Here is a 16,999-nt window from a genome sequence, read left to right as displayed (position 1 = left end):
TGAATAAATACTTGAAACAACTTTTAACTTTGGAATTACTTTTAATAACAGGCTGAAATTATAAAAATAAAATGGGGTGACACTGACAAGAAAAATATCAGTCAACAGAGATCTCTGAGATTGCACTCTTATATAATATAGCTTTCTGCTTAACAGTGACAAAATTATCTAATAGTCTTAACAATAGAAGGCAAAGAAACAGAAAAGGGATCACATAATGAACGTTTTATTAAAATGTATTATTTTTATAAGTTTCTAATCACCAGCCGGAATAGCAGATGAAATTTAACTAACTTTGCTATTACTTCAGTTGAAGGGCCATTAATAAATATTCTTCTGCATAAAAATATTTCACCTCTTACAACCAATAGTGAAAAGGTCCTAAGAATGGACTCAAACAAGTTTCAAACTCTTTCCACATTCTAAAAAGGTTCTAGAGAAAGCATGATATGGTATTTCTGAACTTTCTAAAATTTCAGAATAGAGAAAGACTACTGCCAGCCAATTCTTTTTATGTTTATTTTACCATATGATCCATCTTTGGAATCCTTCCTATAAAAGATTATTTTTTCCCCAAATAAACATACTTGGAAGTACAGATATTTATTAGAAAAAGCAAAATTATGATGATCAGTTCTTCAAATAAAAATGCTCAAAGTTTTTTTGTAAAAGAAGATAATAGAATTTTAGCTTATTTAAAGTTTCAGTGTTCAATAGTGAAATCAAGGAGACTTCTGCTATTCAACCAGAAACAACTGTGACTCTCAAAGGAAACATCTGTGGCAATTACTGCAGGAATAAAATAGAATTTTAATCGTACTTATTGGCACAAATGAGTTGATGAGCAAGTCTTTCAATCAATACTAATAATATGCAAATAGATGGAATAAGCCTTTGCCAAACAGCCAAGATGTCTGCAATATATAATTAACTGATCTCAGAATAGATTCAGTAAGACTCAGCTCTCTAAAACAGTTTATACAGAAAACACTGAAGCCAGTAGAGAATGTAAAACCAAGCTTCAGTCTCAAAGTAGACTGCAGATTTTTTAGGTCTTAATTAACTCTTTAGATACTGCATATAAATTATCTTAAATTTGAATTAAAACTCCCAATTACTTTTTATTAAATGCTTCTAGCAAACGGAGCAGGTGCAAAAACAGATTGATGATGTCCAAATAAAGATTGATTGCAGCCAGTATATATTCTTCCGGAGAGAGTTTGTGCATTAATAGATGAGTGTCGTAGATGATAAATCCACAGAACAGAAGTGCTCCTGCAGCAGCAATTACCAGCTCTACTACTTCATTATTGAAAAATAACTAGAAACAAGGAGCAGATAAATGCAGTTTTAGTGTATTTTTAATATAAAAGCATATTAAAAATTACAGTTATCTATAATAGTATTATAATTTAAACTTTAAAAATGTTTTTAATGGAGAAGTTGAGTACAATTAATATTTTCTATATTATAGAGGTCATTCCTGTGACTTTAAGACTTCCCCTGTTACCAACAAAGTAAGATCTTGTCATATTCTATGATTGTCAGTGGTTTCCTAAAGCAACAGATCTAACTTCAGTTCAAATTAGATAAATCTTTAAATTTCAGTGCAACTGCATTTTCTCAATTTAATGTGCATGGGCATCACTTTGGATGAATAAAATCAACCACATTGAGAATATTGTTTTTCTATAGGGCTTCTCATGCTGCAATTCTTTTAAAGAATAATTGGGTGTTTTCTCACTATAGTATTGCTAACACAATAGTCAATCTGAAAAATACTTTAACGAACTCTTCAAGAAATTGTATTAGACCACCTGGATTCTGCACTCTGAAGAAATCTAAAAGCTTTTCCCACTCTTCTTTCAGAGATTTACAATGTTATTATTAAATTATAACTTAGTATGTTTTGTGTCACCTTCACCTCTAGCAAAATGTACTCCATCTGATTAAATTGTATTAGCATACAGTTGTTTTCCCATTTTACTGTGAACCATACCTGCAAAGTTACATGGACATACGACAATCTCCCAGCTGCTGGGACCATTTCCAGCATAATTTTTATATATTTATTCAATGTTGCTTTCTCGAGGGAAGTTTGTAGAGGATTGCAATCATATCCTCTGTTCATTAGACACAGATTTAGGAACAGCCACAAATGATTGGAAGTGGGCACCTGCACAGCAGATTATCAAACTGACTCGGGATTAATGAATGTATATCTGAACTGCAGTATCTATGGCTAAAGAAAGATTTGCAAATCATGATATCTGCTGATCATCATTCCCTATGCCTGGACTGGGCAGCCTCAAAATGAGGAAAGGTCCTTTATTTTAGCTATCAAAACCCTATAATCGAATATTAAAAGAAGGCCTCTGAATTATAAATATTGGCATCTATCTGATTTCTATAGAATAATAATTATTTTTATGTAAAATTATTTGAATCAGGATGTTATTTTTGAGAGTGTAATGTTGAGATTCTTCAAGTTGTAGAGCAAAAAAATTAAAAGATAAAGCAGTTTAAATTTGATCTTAACAGTATGCATTTATTTAAAAACTCTTAAAAACTAATTTCGACTTCACCCCCGTTTTCATTAATAAGCTACATGCTCATAATCCCCAAATGCACATATATGACTTGCATTGAAAAAAAACACAATTATCAGTTTAAAAAAACCAAGATTTTAAAATGGGAGTTAGCTCCTAATAATTAAATCTATTTAAAATAGTTAGCATCCTATGAAGACCTCCAAAATTTTAATTATCAAAAATAAATATTCTCTTACCTTTAAAATGCTTGTCAGGAGAAGAATCCACAAGCAAGTAAAGAGCCTGATAAAAGAAGGCACAGAAATATCTTATTTGTAATATGCTTTTAACTTAGTTCTCTAAAAATGCAGATACACATATTTTGTATACATTATTAAGTACAAAATCACATATTGAAATAATTATCAGCCATTTCTCTTTTACTTATTCATAAGACACACTTGTAAATCCTCTGCCTTACTTCTTTTGCTGCAATAACAACATATCAACAAATCTTAAAAGAAGCTGTCATCACTGACTATTATTCCAGTAGGACAGGGTCACTCAGAATGCCCAAATGCCAATGTATGTAACAGAAACTAGCTTACCCTGCTCCAGTTTTGCTGAAATCCCGTTTGGATTGCAATGTGTACACAGTAAGGGCCAAAAACACAGTTGTTGTGAGAATAAAGGCTTGTAACACAATTGATACTTCATAGAAAGTCACTAATAAGGAGGGAAAAACAAAGAATTTTAATCAATATGGAGAATTTTTGATATAATCACCTTGTCTTAACTGGATCATATTTTTTGTACATAAAAACCATAGTATAATTCTAAAATCTGGTATAACTCTTCACAGGGCAAGAGCGTGTGAATGACAAGTAATGAGCTGTATAAATTTTAAAGTACAGATTTTGTTCTATTAATACTTCATAACAGAAGAGGGGGGGAAGTGGGACACAACATAACACACAGATGAATCTGTTCCTGATTTCTTTTTATTCTAACAGAAATTAAATCTGGATTTATTCACATGTTTTCTTATTTTAAGAAAAGTTTAAAGCAAGAGGTTTGAGTTGCTTTGGAAAATGGCTGGAGGCGTTCTCTCTTCAACTTTTGAGTGCAAAGGCATCATTATTCATCTTCCTCATTTCTAGACTGAATCATGATAAAAAAAAAAAGCCAATATTCATTGTTAGCCATTAATCTTGGGATGATATGTCTCCTTTCCCTCCCACTCTTGTGGTCCTCAGAAACAGCCTATAAGTATTTTGAAATAATTCAGCGCCTTTCTTGCTTGACACTTGTTAGGTTGAGAGAGAGACATTCTCCACCCACAAGTATAATTTTGTCAGCCCCTAGGGCAGAGGTGGGGAATGATGGTCCCTTTATGACTTGTGGACTTCAACTCCCAGAACGAACATTGTCTTACCTGAATGTTCCTTTTCGGAATACTGCGACTGCAGTCCATTGCTGGGTTTCTTCATCTTCAGTTCCTTTTGACTGGGTGATCTTTAAAGAATATCTCTCTCTTCGTCCTGTGGCCACGCCCCCTGCACCCACAATGCACCAGTCTTTGAACGAAGGCGCGACCACCTAGCATAGTCCAAGAAATCAACAGATCTACGACAATAACAAGTGCAGATCCGCACAACACCAGAATCCAATAACAGAATAAAAGACAAAAACAAGGGAGGGGATGGACTGCAGTCGCAGTACTCCGAAAAGGAACATTCAGGTAAGACAATGTTCGTTTTCCTGAGTACTGCTCCTGCAGTCCATTGCTGGGATATACCCAAGCCCAGAAAAAAACAAGGGTGGGAAACTAAAGGCCCCCAGAGTCCTGCGTCACCAGAACACTCTGCAGGACACGACGGCCAAAGGAAGCCTCAGCCAAGGCAAATGAATCCACCCTATAGTGTCTGATAAAAGGAGTCACCGAGGACCAGGTAGCAGCCCGGCAGATGTCAGAAACAGATGCCTGAGTGGCCCAAGCAGCTGATGTTGCCGCACTACGAGTAGAGTGAGGCAAGATCCCAGCTGGGACCTGCCTGGCCTGGCGTTCATAAGCAGTGGAGATGCACGCCTTAATCCACCTGCCCACGGTCGATGGACATATTTTTTGGCCCAAGGATCTTGGATGGAAAGATATCAAAAGGGCTTCCGTTTTCCGGAACGACTCAGTCCTGCGAATATAACGCCGTAGGGCCCTGCGCACGTCAAGGGTGTGCCAGTCCTTCTCACGTTGGTGTTTGGGCGACGGACAGAAGTCAGGAAGGATTAATTCCTGAGCACGATGGAAATATGAGTTCACCTTTGGCAAAAAGGCCGGGTCCAGGCGAAGAACAACAGTATTAGCGTGGAAAATACACAGGTCGTTCCGGATTGAGAGAGCTGAAAGTTCGGATATCCGTCTGGCGGAAGTGATTGCCAAGAGGAAGGCAATCTTATAGGACAAGTACTTAAGAGACACAGAGCCCAATGGTTCGAAAGGGGGACTCATAAGCGCTTGAAGGACAAGGGGAAGGTCCCAGGTCGGATATCGACGAACTGGAGGCGGACGTAAGTTCATAGCCCCATGTAAAAATTCCCTTAGTTGGGGATGTTGAGACAGAGACGAATATGGAGGACAGCGAACGACAGTGGACAAGGCAGCAGTCTGTCGACGAAGTGTAGACGGTGACAAGCCCTTGTCCAGGCCAGATTGTAAGAAACAGAGGATGTCAACGACCTGAGCCGACGTAGGGTCCACCAAGTTGTCAGCACACCAGGTGCAAAAAGCCCGCCATGAGGCCTTGTATATATGCGACGTAGACGGCCTGCGAGAGGCCTGAATAGTAGCTATGACGGAGTCTGGGAAATGGTCCTTGCGCAGGATGACCCGCTCAAACGCCAAATGGCCAATTGGAGCCATCCTGGGTCTGGGTGGAACACCGCTCCTTGGCGTAGAGACAGACGGCTCGGTGGAATCTTCCACGGGGAGAGAAGGGACAGCGCCACTAGATCGGCGTACCACGGCCGACGAGGCCAACAGGGAGCCACCAGCAGGAGCTCCGCCCGTTCTTCCAACAGCTTCCGAATTACTTGAGGAATCAACCGAAGTGGGGGGAAGGCATACAAAAGACCGGGAGGCCAGCGGCATCGTAGAGCGTTGTGGTCCTCCGCCATCTGATTTGGGTAACGTGTCACAAATCTGGGAAGCTGGGCGTTCGCCGGACTGGCGAACAGATCCACAACAGGAAGATGGAGGCAGCCTCCTGAAAAATCTCGGGATCCAACTGCCACTCCGACTGGTCTATCAGTTGCCTGCTGAGCCAATCGGATGCGACGTTGTCCGCGCCCGAGATGTGATCGGCCTTCAGAGACAGGACGTGAGCTTCGGCCCAAACGAACAGCTTTTCCGCTTCCAGCATCAGGTCCCTCGACCTTGTGCCCCCCTCCTTGTTTATATGGGCTTTGGCGGAGATATTGTCCGTGAGGATGAGGACGTGCTGGTCCTGCAACAGGGACTGAAAATGACAGAGGGCTAGGCGAATTGCCCTCAACTCCAAGATGTTGATACTCAACGACTGTTCTGAACGTGACCAGCGGCCCTGCACCATCTGATTGTTGAGATGGGCTCCCCAGCCCAAGAGACTGGCATCTGAGGTCAATGTCAGCCGATCCGGGACCAGGAACTGTGTGCCGTGAAGAATTTTGGGACCCATCCACCAGTTGAGGGACAGGGAAACTTGAGGGGGGAGAGAGACCTTGTGAAGGGAATCGCTGCGACCCGTGCGCTGAAAGGGTAGCAGGAACCGCCGTGTAACGGTGTAACGGCTGTGTGTGTCTGCGCGCCCATGGTACTATCGAAAAACACGAGACCATTTTCCCCAACAGTTGGGACAGCTGAAGAAGAGGAACAGTCCGCTTGGAGCGAATGAGCCGAATCAGGTTGCGAATGCTTTCCACCCTGTCCGGAGACAGGGAGACCTGGCCCCGAACGGAGTCGATCACCGCCCCCAAATGCTGGAGAAAGGAGGTCGGGTGGAGATGACTCTTCGGGAAATTGATCGAAAACCCGTGGTCTTGAAAGGAGCCGATGACAAGGGCTAGGTCCCGAGACACTTGGCTTCTGGAGGAGGACAGGACTAGAACGTCGTCCAGATAGTACAAAACCCTCACAGGTAACATTCGGAGGGCAGCCGCCACCACCGCCACCAGCTTTGTGAAAGTCCTTGAGGCAGATGACAAGCCGAAGGGCATTGCACAGTACTGGTAGTGGTCCTCCCCAAGTTGAAAGCGCAGGTACTGGCGATGGGCCGGGAGGACTGGAACGTGTAGATAAGCCTCCTTGAGATCGACAGATTGGAGGAGGTCGCCCCGTCGCACCCCCGCAAGGATGGATCCCAGGGAGTGCATCTTGAACCTGCGGTAGCGGACCGACAGATTCAGCTGCTTCAGATTTAAAATGGCTCTCCAACCCCCTGAATTTTTTGGGACCAAAAAGAGAGTCGAATAGAATCCCTTGCCATGTTGATCCAGTGGAACAGGTTCTATTGCACGGATAGAGAGCAGGTGAAGGACCTCCTTCCGCAGAAGAACCTCCTTGTCGGGAGATAGGCGTGACGGAAAGCGAACATAGCGAATCGGGGGACGTCCCAGAAACTCGATGGCCAGGCCTTGAGACACCGTCCGAAGGATCCAGGCGTCCTTGGTTGAGCGTTCCCATTGGTGGCTGAAAAGTTGAAGCCGCCCCCCAATGGGAACCTGCAACCTGTAGTCACTTGCCCCAACGGGGTTGGCGGAAGGCTCCCCCACGGTAGGGGCGTCTGGAGCTGCTGGCTCTGGACCTGTCCCGAAAACGCTGCCTGTCCGATGAATGGTCGGCCCGAGAAGAAATTGCGTTGAGAGTAGGGGCCGCCGGGCCCCGATGAAGCCCGAAAGGGCTGCCGTTGAGAATAGGGCGCGTATCACCGTTCTGGTCTGCGGTACGAAGACGCGGGCATCACCTTCCTTTTGTCCTTGTCTTCGACCAGGACGGGATCCAAGGCAGGACCAAAGAGGTTTGAAGCCTTAAAAGGGGCCGCCGCCAACTTCCACTTTGCCTTGGCATCGGCTCTCCAATTTCTGAGCCAAAACAGCCTGCGAGACGTCACAGACGAAGCCAGGGCCCTAGAGGCAAACTTCACCGAATTCAATGAGGCATCCGCCGAGTATTCGGTGGCGGCTACGATCTTATTTATATCTTGATGAAGACGTGTGTCTTCCGGCGGTAGTCTCTCTTGAAGTTGCCTCAACCAAAGCAATGTGGCTCTATTGAAAAAGGACGTAGCAGTCGCCGTTTTAATTGTCCAAGCAAGGGATTGATGTTCCTTACGAAAGGAGAGTTCAGCCTTCCTGTCCTCTGATTTAAGAACGTCCAAGGCGTCCGAGGACAATAGCGATGACAAAGAAAGGCTTGCAATCGGAGGGTCCACCACAGGCAAGGATAATAAGGAGTCCAATTCCGGAGCCCCACAGTATAACCTTTTGTCCAGACTGGTGGGACCCATCAGAGAACCCGGTTGGGACCAGGGGGACTGTAGAACCTCCGCAAAAAGTTGAGGGCAGGGAATAAAATCCTTTCCCGGCTTGGATGACGAAAACAGGGCCTCATGAGGAGCAGTGGAAGTAGAAGGTTCGGCAGACGGGACCCCCATATTTGTGATCTGTCGAGCCTTGTGCAGTAGTGATTTAAACAGCGAAGGCCGGAAAAGGCCAGAAAAGGCGGGAGTGTCCGGAGCAAGGCCCTCATCCTCCGAGAATTCCAACTCCTCAGGAAACTCCTCCCCCTGTTCGGAGTCCTCAGAAGAGACGTGAGCCAACCGGGATGGAGACTTGGAACGAACAGGAGCGGCTGAGTGAGAGGTACAAGGCTGAGCTGGAACGGCTTGCTGAAGTGCAGTGTTGAAGTCCTGCAGCCAATATGGAGGAGACAGCATTGGACAACGCCGCCTGTAAGTCCACCTGGGGAGGCATCAACTGACCCTCTGGGTTTCGAAGACCAGCAGCTGTCGGGGTGAACGTAGCTTCTGCCTGACGGGCAGACAGAGTACTGGGGTCTGCAAGGCCCACGGTTGACACATCAGGTAAGGACCTTGAGGACCTCATGGCAAGGAAAGGTCCGGCCGGAGTCTGGGAGGTGGAGATGGCACGAACCTCACCGAGATCAGGAGCCGCATCCGGCGGTGAAGCAGAACGATCTTGCGGGGACAGCTGTTGGCCGGGAGCAAAGACAGAAGCTGAAGTAGCTTGTCTGGCCCTATCGTACTGTCGCTCGAGCACCCTATGTCGGCGCTGGGCGTCCTTCTGCGCCGCTGATGAAGGCGGGCGCTGGCGAGATTCCGTAGGAGCGACAGAAGGCCTGCCTCGCGATTTGGATTTGTGTTTAGGTGGGGCCCTTGGTGGACTGGGCTCCCGCTCCGAATCAGAGGACAAGTATGAATCTGCCATCTCAGGAAGATGAGGCAATATATATGTACCAAAAAATATCCTGTCTCTCTTTTTTTTTATATATATATTTTTATGATTTTTTCTGATATTATTATTAATTTTTTTTTTTAAACAAACCAGTAAAAAACAATATACAGAGAGCCCCGTAGCTTTGTATGATGCTTGGGACAGAAGAGACAAGGAGCTGCAGTAGGAGGGCCAAGAAAATCCCCAAAGGCAAACTTGGCCCAGAGTAGGGAAGGCTGACCTCAGGTCCCAGCTCCACAGGGACAGCGACGAGGCAGCAACTGATAAGCGAGGGGCCAATCAAACGGCGTGCCCTAAAGTGAGGCCTAAAGTCCACCGTCCAGGAAAGGAAACGACCAGCCGAAAAAAAAAACTTGACAGAAAATGGCCGCCGGAACGACGACCTCCCCAAAATGGCGCCCACAGTTATTGGGACCGCGTGGACTGACGGCGGTTAGCTCAGGGCGCGCTGTCAAGGCAATCGCAATTGCTCGTGCCTCAGTCCCGGCAATAAACTCAAAAAAAGGCAAAAGACGCCGCCCAAGGGTCGGACGCCTCTCCTCTCACCACCAGCAGCACGGGACGGCACAGCGCTCCAAAGATCGGCGAACGAGTAATCTCCTCAGCGCAGCACGTTCTGTGGAGAGGGAAGCTCGGCTGAGCTAATTAGGAATCGCCCAAGCAAGCAAACGCCGAGGGAACATCAGAGCCTGCAGGGCAAACCATACAAGACTCCGGAGCCGCTTCTACTAGAGCCAATACAGTAGATTCAAAGGAAAGGTGTGTGGGCGATCACGGCGATCTGCAACGCCCGCGCTCACACCAGCGGCTGCAAACAAGAGAAGGGGACCGCCCCGAAGGGTCGGAAAACCCTGGCTGCGGTCTGACGGCCGTCAGACGCCTGGGGGGAGGACGGACTGGCTCCCCAGAACCGATTCTTGCTCCCAGCAGCCCTCTTGAATACCGGCTCTCACCGAGATAAAAAACTAAACAAAAATAAATAAAATCCTAAACGCCAGAAGGCTAAATGTATTCAACCTGAACACGAAGAGAGAAAAACACACCAGTCTTCAGCGACTGAGTGAAAAGACTGGTGCATTGTGGGTGCAGGGGGCGTGGCCACAGGACGAAGAGAGAGATATTCTTTAAAGATCACCCAGTCAAAAGGAACTGAAGATGAAGAAACCCACCAATGGACTGCAGGAGCAGTACTCAGGAAAATTCCTGAGTCAGGATGGAATCTACAGTTGCTTCTCAGATGATAAGAACATAAGCAACCATTGTATAAATAATTCATAGCTGCACCCTACTTCTTTATCAAAAAATGTCTTCCGGTGTACAGTGGGGTTATGAAGGGAAAAAATCAATTTGTTGGAATTATTGCACTATTGCTTTTATCTTAATGAAGATTGCTAAAGAAAATTCTCACTAGGCTTGGAAAAATATACTTTTCAGTTCAGGCAGCTACCAAAGGTCTGATGCTGTCAATCAAATATAATAATTTTTACCTGTAATAGCAATAGTCAGTGCTTCTAAAAAGGTCTATAAGAAATAAAAGAAAAAAGTATCATTCAACTAATTAAACCTTAATAACAAATTTACAGAAATTTGTGTAGACAAGAGCTATATCATTAGACTTGTTAAATTGAGTGTCATGTATATGAGAGAGGGAGGGAGGGAGTTTTATACTAAAGAGAATTGGACTTTTTTCACCTACCTTTTCCTTTGCCTAAATAAAATGGGGAAATGTTATATGTTAGGAGTACACAGCCTACATGCTGCTTACCACTCCAGGTTAGTAGCCCTCAAAACTCCAAGTAATATACTGTCAGAATACATGATAATCTGTGATAATCTTTGCAAGATCAGATTTTTCTCCTTTTATAATCAGAAAAACATATATTAAAAGTTTTGTGTACTTTCTACAATTTCCCATCATTTCCTCTAAAAATAAAGGTTGAAAATTCAGGTCTCGTATGTTGTTGGATCACTGCATCATCCCACAGAACCTGGAGGTTGACAATGCTACTATTACTATTGACCATTGCAAATTATACATAGACATATCTTTGAAAGCAATCATTTTCACAACATTATTAAGTCAACCGCTCTATTTGCACCGGTATGATCATCACCAGTTTTCTGAACAAAAGAGGTCAGCTAGGTTTGTCTCTAAAATATTTTTTCTGATACATGCAAACTTACTCTGCTATGCACATTAAAAAGCTATGCAGAAGGAAATGGTATGAATCATTTTCAAAGGACAGCATATGTTCCACAGATGTCTGCTAAAATGCTTTTCCTTTTTAAAAAAATTATATTAATAGAAGAACTACTAGAAGTACAAAGGTAAAACAAAAAAACTCATGGGGGAAAATCAGAAATATACAATAAAATACATTCACGTCACTAACTAACTGCAACTACCAAAGAGTCATCCATTATAAAAATACTTACAAATCCAAAGAGAAGATACAAATTAACTGGATACTGATGTCTGTATAGAGTTAAAGCCACAATCAGAGCCAAAGAACCAAACAAGGCCATCAAAAGTAAAGCAGGGCTGTAAATTTAAATATGACAACATAATGTTAGGAAACAATATTCTAGTATCTTTTGTTTCCCCCAAAATAATGTATAAATCAATCTTATCAATATTTAAAATACTTCAGTAAGCTTAGAAAGAATAAAACTTTTTGTTAGTCAAACTGAATCACAACATCTATGGCAGGTTATCAATATTTCAAATATTTAAATAATAAGACGTATTCACAATAGCAATTTATTTCTGGGTTATTATATTAGTTTGTTGTTGTTAGTCGCGAAGTTGTGTCCAACCCATCGCGACCCCATGGACAACGCTCCTCTAGGCCTTCCTGTCCTCTACCTTCTCCCAGAATCCATTTAAGCTCACGCCGATTGCTTCCGTGACTCCATCCAGCCACCTCATTCTCTGTCGTTCCCTTCTTCTTTTGCCCTCAATCATTCCTAGCATTAGGCTCTTCTCCAGTGAGTCCTTCCTTCTCATTAGGTGGCCAAAGTATTTAAGTTTCATCTTCAGGATCTGGGCTCCTAAAGAGCAGTCAGGGTTGATCTCCTCTAGGACTGTCCGGTTTGATCACCTTGCAGTCCAAGGGCCTCATAGGAGTCTTCTCCAGGCACCATAGTTCAAAGACCTCAATTCTTTGGCACTCAGCCTTCCTTATGGTCAAACTTTCACAATCATACATTGCAACTGGGAAAACCATAGCCTTGACTGTACGCAATTTTATTGGCAGGGTGATGTCTCTTCTTTTTAGTGTGCTGTCTAGATTTGCCATAGCTTTCCTCCCCAGGAGCAAGCATCTTTTAATTTCTTGGCTGTAGTCCCCATCTGCAGTGATCTTGGAGTCCAGGAAAATAAAATCTGTCACTACCTCCATTTCTTCCCCATCTATTTGCCAGGAACTGAGAGGGCCGGATGGCATGATCTTAGTTTTCCTAATGTTGAGGTTGTCTCCTTCTTCACCTGCATCAAGAGGCTCTTTAGTTCCTCTTCACTTTCTGCCATTAGAGTGGTATCTTCTGCATATCTGAGGTTGTTGATATTTCTCCTGGCAATCTTAATTCCAATTTGTGATTCATCTAGACCCACCTTTCTCATGATGTGCTCTGCATATAAGTTAAATAGGCAGGGTGACAGTATAGCCTTGCCGAACTCCTTTCTCAATTTTGAACCAAACAGTGGTTCCTTGTCCAGTTCTCACTGTGGCTTCTTGACCCGCATATAAGTTTCTCAAGAGACAAATAAGATGGTCTGGTATTCCCATCTCTTTAAGAACTTGCCACAATTTGTTGTGATCCACCCAATCAAAAGCTTTAGCATAGTCAATGAAGCAGAAGTAGATGTTTTTCTGGAACTCCTTAGCTTTCTCCATGATCCAGTGTATGTTGGCAATTTGATCTCTAGTTCCTCCGCCTCTTCGAAATCCTGCCTGTACTTCAGGTAGTTCTCGGTCCACATACTGCTGCAGCCTAGCTTGTAGGATTTTGAGCATAACTTTGGTACATGTGAAATGAGGGCAATGGTGTGGTAGTTTGAACATTATTTGGCATTGCCCTTCTTTGGAATTGGAATATTAGTTACTGGGTGATTTTATTAGTTGCTTCATTCAGACACACAACTGAATGGAGAACATGCTACTTACTGGCAAAGGAGAAAAGAAACCTAATTTTTGCTTCCATGGCTAACTAATATTTGGCCTTAGAAGCAAATTTTCACACCCACAAATAGTGGAATCCTTATACGTTTTCTCTCCCAAGCAAATGGTATAATTTACTTAACAAGAAATAAATAAGTTCACCCAGGAACTCTGTTCAGATGGGACAAATATCTTCTGTTTCCTACCCTCCCCCCACACCATCCTCAGTGAACATAATATTTCTCAAACAATTCCCTAGACCAGCATTTTTCAACCTTTGCAACTTTTAAGATTTTGGCTGGGGAATCTTGGAACTCAACTCCACACATTTTAAAGTGGCCAAGGTTGAGAAACAGCTCTAGATTACCTTGCAGAATCATAAAATATGAAAGGGCATTGGATTCGTATTTATTTTGTATTAAAAAATGAAGCAAATTTAACCAGATTCACTCACTATAGATCCTACCTTTCATGTACAAATGTCCGAATTGTCGTGGAATAGAGAAAAGCTGCAGAGGTCACAGTTGTCAACAAAATCTGGACTGAAAGTATGCTATAGACTTTGCGCAGAAAAGCTAAAATACAGAAAATAAGCATAGTTCATTATTGTTTATTTTCAAGACTTATGCTGAAATCAAATACCTATACTTTGTTCTTGTTTATTTTTACACGTCATTCAATTTTTAGCTTTTTAATGGTATCCATTGCAATAAACACTGAATCATCAGGGAATTCAGTCATATTACTATGACCTTACTGTCAAAAACTAATATATTGTGGTGAATATATGTAAGGTCAAAACTCCCCTCCCCCCGCCAGTCATGCATGTAAAATTCTTGATCTAGGATGGTGCAGGTCTCCACTATTGCTCTATTAAAAATGGATTTAAAACCCCTGCAATGTTGCCCACACCACACAACTCTTCCCATAGCAAGATGTTCATTGTAGAAGATCATTCTCTGATTTGTTCTACCTTTGCCAAATTACTCTCCTAAAGGAGTCCATGGTTCATCTGTGAAGGAGAGGTTTTGGAAGGTGGAAGCCAAAATACTGGATTGGAGCTCAACCAATCTCACTGTACATACGGTATGTTGTGCAGTGACAATAAAGGTTATTATTATTATCATTCATCACTTTTCTGATAAGAAAGTACCACCGGAAAAACTATAATCAAGTCTCTCCCCCCCCCCCCCCACACACACATGCCCTCGCGTTCTGGGGCTGCATTCCCTCTTGGGGAAAAGGCCTGGCAAGATCCACGATTGCCTCGGTTTCCGACGAGTACTGCCACTTTAGCGTAGTGCCGGGGCCCTAAAGCAAGCACAACAGGCAATATAGCCTGGAGCGGAGACTGTTTACAAACGGCAATAATTTCGTCTTCGAAGGCCAACGGAAGGAAGGTTTCGAGCTAAGCGGGAGAAGAGGAAGAAGCTTCATTGGGAAATGGCGAAGGCGACGGCTTCGGAATGGAAAATGGAAAAGGCGAGGGGTGGGTGGGTGGGTGAGAGAGGGCTGACCAGGACTCTTTACCCAAGCGGATGTGTACGCTAGCCGTCGCGACGTTAGTGCCATAATTGAAATCGTCCTCAATGGACGACCTCGGATAACTCTCCGCAGCCATCCTCGCAGCCACTCTCCCTCCCGAACTTCCGCGTCTGCGCTTCCAAATCCGTTGCTGAAAGGCGTTGCTCGCAACTTCCGGCTTGTACTCGCTCAAACTGGAGCGGTCGTGGACGCATAATCCCAACGGTGATGTCATCGCCAGCCAATAGTTGCGTCTTAAGGCGGGAAGAACGCTGAGCGTCTTGGTTTTTCAAGTTGGTGATGTTAAAAGCTTCGTCGTCCACTTGCTCCCTTGGCATTTAGCTAGCGTTGTTCCGGGGCTGCTGACTCTGCCCCTTGAGGTTTACATCATCAGGTTTAAAACTGTGGCTACTTTGTGGAGGAACAGTCCTAGGCTGGGTTTACAGAGGAATAAAGAATATTCTGACCTGGAGGGTGGAGTCTACGAGGTAGATTCCCTTGAGCCTCTCAAAGGTTAATAATGTACTGGCGAAGTACGGTAGGACTTTGTGTGTGTGTGTGTGTGTGTGTGTGTGTGTGAGAGAGAGAGAGAGAGAGAGAGAGAGAGAGAGGAAAGAAACGAGGTAATTAGATACAGCAAGATTTATATATATAAATATATATAAATAAAAGATATATATATTGACCGCAGACAGTCTGGATTTTCTTCTGCTAGCAAGTTCTAAGTATAAATTATGGCTTCCTGGTGTTATGAATCAAGTGATGTCTAGCCGTTACTGAACAGCAAAGGTAGCTCTTGGTTGTTAAAATCTCAGCCTACATTGAGGTTAACTTTCAGTGATCTCTTGAGGTCCTGTTAGTGTTAAATTTAATTGCCTCCTATCTTGCAGTTCGAGGTGACTCTGAGCGCCTTATAGACATAAAATACAGATAATCCTCCACTTATAACATTTCGTTTAGTAAAAAATTCAAAGTTACAATGGCATTGAAAAAATGACTTCTGACCATTTTTCACACTTATGATTGTTGCAGCATCCCCATGGTCATGGGATGCAAAATTCAGATACATATACCTGACTCATATTTACAACGATTGGAGTGTCCCGGGGTCATGTGATCACCTTTTGCACCCTTCTGACAAGCAAAATCAATGGGGAAGCCAGATTCATTTAACAAATATGTTACTAACCTAACAACTGCAGAGATTAATGAATGTGGAAATAAAGGTTGTAAGATGGAGCAAAACTCACTTAACTGTCTCAGCAAACAGAAATTTTGGGCTAAATTAAGGTCGTAAGTCAAGGACTACCTGTATACAAATATCCAAACAATTATAAATATAAAAACAGATTAAAATTACAAAAAATAAACTAAAAATACAGGTTTGGAGTGGAGTGAAGACTTGGAGGTGCCTTCTGTGTTATTGCACCAACCAACTCTAGCCAACAGCTTTTCCTTCAGGACCCGCCTGGCATAGCCAGGTTTTAAGGTTTTTCTTGAAGGCTAAAGGAGAGGGAGCAGCTCTTATTTCTTATGGCAAGATGTTCCAAAGGGCAGGAGCCATGGCAGAAAAGGCTCTTCTGGATCCCCTGAGCTGAAATTCTTTGGCTGATGGGATCCCCAGTAGGACCCTCTGCTAACATGAGTGGGATAGGCCAATCCCATTGGTGAAAGACAGCTCCTCAAGTATACAAGTATACAAAGGAAACAGAATACAGAATCTATTATTCTGAGTTGATCACCTGATTGGTTTAGATCTAAAGCAAGGTAGAGAGCTGAAGACAATGAAATTGCAGACAATCCAAAGAGATGGAGTAAAATTGGCAAGAGTTTTTGAACACAAGTAAGAAATTATCTGTCCCATCCTGCGGTGATTAGAGAAAAACAACATTTTTGCATCTTTGAGCCATTTGTTTGTGTAGAATCTTTTCCAATAAAGCAGAATTATGAAACCTGGGCTGTAAAAATCTGAAAAACCACAGGCAGCAAGGAGATATAACAAGTTTTATAGACCCAGTTCTCATATTTGTATCTTAGGGCAAGTTGCAGGACTTCAAAACCGAACCAATGTAAGGTGACAGAATGATGTTTGCTTAAGGCTTTAACGGAAGAAATTACATGAACAGTTTTGATACTTCATGAAAATTCACATTGCCTATTTCAGAGAGGGTAAAAAGAATTCCATAATTCCTCCACAGAAAGCATGAAGTCTACAAGCAGGACATAATTTTAGACTGGAAGATAACTTAATGATGACTAGCAAGAAACCAGACCAAAATG

General features: G+C 43.2%; 1 protein-coding gene and 1 long non-coding RNA gene across 7 annotated transcripts in view; one reads left to right on the top strand and one right to left on the bottom strand.

Annotated features, from left to right (window-relative positions):
* Positions 1–21: 21 nt before the first annotated feature.
* TMBIM4 (transmembrane BAX inhibitor motif containing 4) lies at positions 22–14,975 on the bottom strand. The gene is made up of 7 exons (XM_034403233.3): positions 14,726–14,975; positions 13,662–13,770; positions 11,472–11,577; positions 10,523–10,556; positions 3,140–3,257; positions 2,789–2,834; positions 22–1,321 (listed from the first exon to the last, which is right to left on the bottom strand). Exons 1-7 carry the CDS (start codon positions 14,952–14,954, stop codon positions 1,115–1,117), a joined length of 849 nt encoding a protein of 282 aa, XP_034259124.2. The 5' UTR covers positions 14,955–14,975; the 3' UTR covers positions 22–1,114.
* Positions 14,889–16,999, top strand: part of LOC117655626 (uncharacterized) — a 20,794-nt gene continuing 18,683 nt past the window's right edge. For 2 of the 6 annotated variants that reach the window (XR_004588740.2, XR_004588739.3), the window contains exon 1: positions 15,157–15,232. This is a non-coding gene — a long non-coding RNA (uncharacterized LOC117655626). Of the gene's footprint in view, positions 15,233–16,999 lie in introns of all 6 variants that reach the window. The other 4 variants (XR_015728737.1, XR_004588743.3, XR_004588742.3 and 1 more) reach the window with 4 other exon arrangements.

Source organism: Pantherophis guttatus, chromosome 7 (genome assembly GCF_059756535.1).
Source record: "Pantherophis guttatus breed Tessera chromosome 7, ASM5975653v1, whole genome shotgun sequence".
NCBI classification, from domain to species: Eukaryota; Metazoa; Chordata; class Lepidosauria; order Squamata; family Colubridae; genus Pantherophis; species Pantherophis guttatus.
This window is presented reverse-complemented; position numbering and strand designations above follow the sequence as displayed.